Genomic DNA, 7,500 nt, shown 5'->3' with positions numbered 1-7,500 from the left:
AGAAGCCACCCCAGCCATTCAGTAAAACAATCCACTATAGTTTTATGACTATCTACTCAGTATAAATCTGTGTGATAGAAAGGCTACTTTGGGGAGTCTTTGGTATCAAGGAACATGCATAAGTCTCATATACCCTATTCATCACTTTGCAGTCTAAAATATGAAAATGTAAGGCAATGATTAGATTTCATTATGATTAGCAATAAACAATTCTATATGGTACCCCTATACATCATTTAACAAGTCAGTAATGTTACATTTAGAACTGCTTGTCCAGTTTGGATGCAGGACTTGGCAACTCAGAGGGAATAGTTTTTCATGTTCAAAGTCTTCATCCAGTTGTCCCCCACAATTTTCAGCAAGTAAACAAACATGGTTCATGCCATAGTCTAATTTTTATGTAATTTTCTCTTAATGTGGAGTTCCAGAATGAAAATAGCTATGGACTTACCCAAGTTAACTGCTACAAGCCAAGAGAGGCTGCACATACAGGTCATTTTAATGCATATGTGTTTTCACATATATAAGCTCCAAGAAGATAATTGACAATCTGTCCAGCCTGTTCAAATATGAAAACAGTTGAAAGGCAATAATGTGGTTTAATCACACAAGTCATTTTTATGTAACATCCACTTTCTTCTTTGCTTACAAATAAACCATACTCATTAAATGTGATATGCTCTATCAAGGTCAAATTTGACAACTTGAACATAGTCCCACTTTTTTCTCTGACTAGTTTGTTCATCCGTCTAAGCAGGACAAGCAGTTCTGAACAAAGCATGAGTGTGTGAACATAAAATTTTGTTTTTGGGAATAAATAAATATAAAGCATCTGTATTGTATACAGCATTCTAAAACAGTATGACTGAATGAAAACCATTTGTCTGTAACAAACTTCCCTATTTTTTATCTAACAAAGCAAAAACATTGTTGCAAAAATGTTTGAAATATTAAAATACATAAAATAAAAGATTACATCAATCCTCAGAAAAAAAAATACAGAGCAACACATGCAATGTCAAAAGGAAAACCACTCCTCATGCTTTAACAACAGCCTTGCCAATGTTATCCCCTGAGAAAAGACCAATGAATGCTTCAGGCATTTTCTCAAATCCATCATACACAGTCTCTCTATACTTAATTTTGCCCTGAAAAAGAAAAGAATAGTGTATATTATGTGTCTATTTTTAAATTTCTGCTGTCTTCCATTTTTCAGTCTGCAAGAGAACTGTTTGCATAGGTGCAAATCAATGAAAAGACAACATTTTTTTCACCTACCTGCAGAACCCATTCCTTCATCTGTTCTAACCCTTGAGTCCAGTTTGACCAGCGGTTGACATTGAGACCTTCAATGTGAAGTTTCTTAGCTCTCACAACAGGATCACAGTATGGATCTAGAACATGAAATAATATGTAAGTCCAAAATATATTTATTTTCTCTTTCTCTTTCATGTTGTTGCATAAGATAAAACAGTGGACCTGCACCTGTGTTATGATCATCAGTGTAGTTTGAAATTGACCCACACACCGCCACTCTTCCATAATCAGCCATGTGAGGTAGTGCTTCTGCAGTAAATTTTCCACCAACCTGAAGAGAGAAGGAAACCATTATTTTCTTTTTCTTTTTTCTTTCTTTCTTTCTTTTTTAAATGAAAACACAACTGCCACTAGGTACAATCTAATAATTACCCATATTTTGACTGATGTTTACTACTACAACAAGAACAAAAACAACAAAGGAAGTGAACAGCATTGTCAGAAACGTGTTTGAATTCTTGAAAATCACTATACAATTCCACACAAAAAAAGATAAAATAAATAAGTAAATAAATAAATAAATAAATAAATAAATAAAAACAGTGAAACCAACATTTTTATTAATAATCAACATCTATATCATACCTCCTATAAAAATCTCATTTAACTCAAAGGAGTCCTCACTTTTCTGAAAATAAAACTTACATTATCAAAATAGCAGTTTAACTTTTCAGGTGCTGCTTGGGAGAGGCGGTCAGTAACACTGCTTGTTTTATAATTGTAAGCATGATCAGCTCCAAGTTCCTTTAGCCAGGCCACCTTCTCATCTGATCCCGCAAAGGCAATCACTTTGCAGCCTGTGATAATGAGGGAGGTGGGGGGGGGGGGGGGGGGGTTAGTAGATGATGTAAAATTCCTGATTATATCATTATACATGATAATAAGAATACTTAACAGGTAAATAGTCATTTGAAAAATTAGAAGATATCCTTGGCAAACCTTCCTAAATTACTCAATTCCTAAGTCAAATGATTCAAATCACACCTGGCAGACTATTCATAAAAACTTTACATCAACTCCTATACAGCTTTATATATCAGTAACTATGAACCAAAAGACAATTATAGATAACAGTATTTAACTTTCTAACCTTTTAATTTTGCAATCTGCACCACTGTACTGCCAACAGCTCCAGCTGCAGCATTTACAAGCACTGTCTCCCCTGCCTTTGGTTTGCACACCTCAAGCAATCCAAAATAGGCTGTATTTCTGTGAAAATTTGGAGATACACTTAGTTTGTCAACATAAATTCTTTGATAAGAGAAATTCACTTTTACATTTATATTAAATTAACTGCACTGATATAATGTATATATGTTCATCTATGTAAACATGACAAATGGAAAACAAATGACTAGCATTGTAGCATCAACCTACTGGCACTGCATACAGCACCGTCCACTGTAGTTTTTTGTCAGTTATATTAATCAAATATTCAATTAACTGGGAAGATTTACTGCATTTGTTCATTTATACAAATGAGACAAATAGAAAACAAAGAACTAGCATCTTAACATATTGGCCAGCTGTAGTTCATGTCATTTGTGTTTACACATCAACTATACATAAATGACCTGGTCACCAAGGAGTCAATTATCATACTTGGCCTGTCATTATCATTATCAAGTTATGAACAAGACTAACAGTAATAAAAAACTTTTCTTTCTGAAAATTTAGGAAAAAAGATAAACAGCAGAGATCAGGTAGGACTGGTGACTAAGCACATTTGTAAACATAATTATTAACCCTTTGATCACTGAAGGCATGATATCATGCAATGGCTAAGGTGGATTAAGTTGTGGATGGTGCAGCAGTGACATACCCCGTGTCATCAGCTCAGAGGGAGTTCATCTTTCACCAATAGTAGCCATATCATTTGTTTGGTATAACTTTTAGAGACAGCTACTTAAAGTAAAGGAAAACCTTCGTTTTTTTCCAATCTTTAATTTATAGTTCTGCTTGAAGTACCAAACAAGCCAGGCACAAATGGGGGAAATTGCCAATGACCACCAACATCCCGCACTATTGGCCACTAACCAATTTTTAATAACACAATTGATGGGTCAAACTAAACATGCATACATACTCTTCTGATATCAATGGTTAAAGAGAAGGGAGAACTAAATATCTCTATTTCTCCTCTTCTGTCTTTAATGTTTAAAGCCCCATTTAGAAGACAGATTTGCAACTGACATTTTTGGTCTATGTTAAAGTGTTAGAGGTTAAAAAGTAATATTACAGAAGACCCAATACATTAACTCATTGGATCCAGGTGCCTCGCAGCTCGCATAATGACCAAAATCCAGGAAATAGGCTTAGTTGAGGACCAATTCTCTTGGGTGTGTGACATGCAAGCAAGGCCCACACAATTACTAATGCACAGTATCAAGCCTCCTTCTCCTACTTGCAAAGGTATTTGCCCTTTTCTGCAGACACATTTTTGTTTTTTCTCATAGACCTGTGGAAATCCTCACTGGAATTTGCAAAGGAATTCCTTACTGGAGTCTAGCTTAGTCAATCTCACTCCAAGTGTTTTGTGCACTCATGACAAGACATCAGTCATCCATCACTTGACAGCAATCTCAAATTGTTAGATATTCCTGCCACTTGCCACTCTATCCGCTCTTTGGCCAAATGTTTTTCATGGTAAGATGTCCCCATTACCCAGATCTAAGGGTTAATATAAAAACCTAAACTGATAAAAAGTGTCATCCAATCCTAGACTGTAAATCTTTGGGTTCAGCATATGCAAATTGTCTACTTACAAATGGTAACTGGTAGAGATCTTTTAGAAGAAGCTTTCTTTATAACTATAACAGAAAACACCACTTAGAAAAACAGTAAGCAAAAGGTCAGAACAAGCCAAAGAAATATATATATATAGTTCACATTCTCATTACAGCCACTGACAGCTCTGATGAGGCCAATTTGAAAAAATGCACAGACAAAATTTCCAGTCTGAATCTATTTGTATTACACTTACCCTGGCATGCCTATGACTCCTAGACCAAGGCTCCTTGGAAGAGGCTCCAAAGCAATCAGTATCTCAGATCGTTTGAACCAATTGTCAATTTTGAAACTCTTAGCAGTTAGACGAGCATGTGTGCACCAACCTGCCTGTGCAACTACATAGCTGCCCACAGGCAAGGCTGGATTCTTACTTTCAATAACCCTGAAAAAGGAAATACATTAGGATTGTAATATGTACCTGAAATCAACCCCTAATTTGATATCACTGGTTTCTGTCATGCTATAATGAGAAAGTGAAAGGTTGGGGCCCTTGATTAATCCATTGATGATGGGATGGTAGGAATACATATTTTGTGTATTTCAATTTATGGATTGTCTTTAAAATGGATCCAAAAGTATTTATTCACCAAGGAATTACTAGTCCTACCTATCTCACCTGTTTACCTTTTTCCTTGTTTTTAGAAAGATTCTTTTCTTATTTTCCATTGTTAATTATATTATTATTATAATAGCATCAAGAATAACAAGAACAACACTGATATCAACAGCATTAGAAAAAGACAATTTACCTGAAAACTAAGGAAAGAGGAAATCATGTGAGGTCACATAAGCTTACTAATTGACTCCTTCCTAGCTGAGCATTTATAAGGTCATCTGTACACAAACAAAAGAAAACCAGAGCAGACAGTGTGATTCCCAGCAGCAATGGGTTAAGTGAGCATGTGATTTCTACTGCTAAAAAATTATCATCACTTGCACCACACGTAACAATGTAAAATACTATCAAAGAAAATGAATTTGTCTTTAAAGAAATTGCCCTTACAGTCCACATAAATGTCATAACATAACCTTAAAGGAACTCACCGTGAAACTTGAGTGCCAATCATAGGAGTTCCAAAAGGGACTTTCTTGGTCATGAAACACATGTAAGGGTCAACACTCAAGTATTCTGCCTCAACAATTACATCTGAAACATTTGAATCACTTGTATTATAGACCACATTAGCCCCACATCAGAGGCTCTGAGGCCTCTGATGTGGGGCTCCTAAATGTATAATATATACATATACAAAAAAAGATGGACAGACATGCATATATATATATATATATATATATATATATATATATATATATATATATATATATATATACGTATATATATATATATATATATATATATATATATATATATATATATATATATATATATATATATATATACGTATATATATATATATATTTTTTTTTTTATATACATACATATATGCCTATCTATCTATCTATCTATCTATTAATCTATCTATCTATCTGTTTATTTATTTATCTATCTATACATATATATACATATATGTATATACAAATACATATCAGTATAAACATATACATATGTGTATATATACATGTATTAAAGATGTATGTGTGTGTATACAGATGTATAGATGTATATGTATATACATATACATACATGTGTATATATATGTGTGTGTGTATATATATATATATATATATATATATATATATATATATATATGTATAAGTATATACATATATGCATATGTATATATATATATGTATATGTATTTACATACATGTATATGTATATATATGTATATACAAGTAAAATCATGATTCATGAGCATAATATAATCAAGATAAATATATCCATCAATATAGTAATGGTTGCATCAAACAACTTCTTTAGTAGCAATCTTACACTGAAAAAAGAGATTTTTTTTTTTTTTTACAGTACCTCCATTCTTGCACTCAGAAACATCTTCTTCAATACAGGAAAAGTCTTCCTTCCTGGGTACACCAATTGGCTGTTTGGCTAAAGTCCAAATTCTTGCTTTCACCATTATGATGAGTGAAGTGATGACAAGAAACTGTATTAAAGAAATTTGCATAATGCATATGTGTATGTGTATGTGTATGTGTATGTGTATGTGTGTGTGTGTGTGTGTGTGTGTGTGTGTGTGTGTGTGTGTGTGTGTGTGTGTGTGTGTGTGTGTGTGTGTGTGAGTGTTATGTGTATGTATATGTATATGTATATGTATATGTATATGTATATGTATATGTATATGTATACTTATACTTATACTTATACTTATACTTATACTTATACTTATACTTATACTTATACTTATACTTATACTTATACGTATACGTATACGTATACGTATACGTATACGTATATACATATACATATACATATACATATGCATATGCATATGCATATGTATATGTATATGCATATGCATATGCATATGCATATATATATATATGCATATATATATATATGCATATATATACATATATATACATATTTATATACATATATATGTATATAAATATATAAAATATCACAGTGCTGAAGCTCAAAGGACATAGCTTATAGACCTCCCTGGCAGATTTGTCAAGAAATAAATACCAGTTTGTTAGATAAAACAGAACCAATATCATTAAAAGATAAAGGATTCACTTTGACATTCACTGGGGAAGTCTTCTAACATTAACATAAAATAAATTCAACATTAGACAAAACAGTAAACATAGTAATATGGGAGCATGTTTAGCAATTGTTTAATATTTTTTCTGTTAACATGAACAAAAGATAGTTTTCGCATGGACCTGTCTTTGATATTAAAATTTAACAACTACAGTTATCTCCTCAAAAAACATCAATAAAATAAATGACATTCCATATAATAAAAGGATTTGAAACCTATAGCTCTTACTCCATGAACTATATTACTCTACTATAATTCAATCACTTTTAAAATGGTTTTGAACTACACTGTGAAGCATTAGCTAAAACACTTCCCTGTCAAGCTACAAACGCGTAACTTCTCTAAAAATTAAACTAATGTAGAACTGATAGTTTCTGTAATGGTACTCTTCTGAATCTGTAAAATATTCTAATATCATAAGCTAATTCTCTTTCTTTCATAAAAGTTTCTGAAGTACCAAACAGACTGATTTACCTTCGTAACTAATTCCTTGAACTTCTTGAATTTCGTCTGTAAACATCGGGGGTTACGGGTATATTCCAGGTACATTTTATCTATTTGCACTTAGCATGTCATTATTATTATGATCATTATTATCATCTTATTATTATTATAGTTGTTGTTGCTGTTATTATTACCATTGTCGTTATTATTATTATTTTATTATTATTATTATTATTATTATTATTATTATTATTATTATTAT

At 32.2% G+C, this 7,500-nt stretch overlaps 1 protein-coding gene across 1 annotated transcript in view; it reads right to left on the bottom strand.

Annotated features, from left to right (window-relative positions):
- The window catches only part of LOC125035163 (prostaglandin reductase 1-like), an 8,780-nt gene extending 1,469 nt beyond the window's left edge, over window positions 1-7,311 (bottom strand). Inside the window, exons 1-9 of the mRNA XM_047627372.1 lie at window positions 7,269-7,311; window positions 6,038-6,170; window positions 5,152-5,254; window positions 4,301-4,489; window positions 2,408-2,526; window positions 1,963-2,114; window positions 1,486-1,588; window positions 1,279-1,394; window positions 1-1,148 (exon numbers count right to left, since the gene is read on the bottom strand). The exon at window positions 1-1,148 is cut by the window's left edge and continues 1,469 nt beyond it. Of these exons, the coding sequence (XP_047483328.1) occupies window positions 1,038-1,148; window positions 1,279-1,394; window positions 1,486-1,588; window positions 1,963-2,114; window positions 2,408-2,526; window positions 4,301-4,489; window positions 5,152-5,254; window positions 6,038-6,143 (999 nt within the window). The 5' untranslated portion in view covers window positions 6,144-6,170; window positions 7,269-7,311 and the 3' untranslated portion in view covers window positions 1-1,037. The remainder of the gene's footprint in view (window positions 1,149-1,278; window positions 1,395-1,485; window positions 1,589-1,962; window positions 2,115-2,407; window positions 2,527-4,300; window positions 4,490-5,151; window positions 5,255-6,037; window positions 6,171-7,268) is intronic.
- Between the last annotated feature and the right edge of the window lie 189 nt (window positions 7,312-7,500).

This window comes from Penaeus chinensis, chromosome 19 (genome assembly GCF_019202785.1).
Source record: "Penaeus chinensis breed Huanghai No. 1 chromosome 19, ASM1920278v2, whole genome shotgun sequence".
Classification (NCBI taxonomy): domain Eukaryota; kingdom Metazoa; phylum Arthropoda; class Malacostraca; order Decapoda; family Penaeidae; genus Penaeus; species Penaeus chinensis.
Note: the sequence above shows the minus strand (reverse complement) of the source record. Positions and strands in the feature narration are given on the sequence as shown.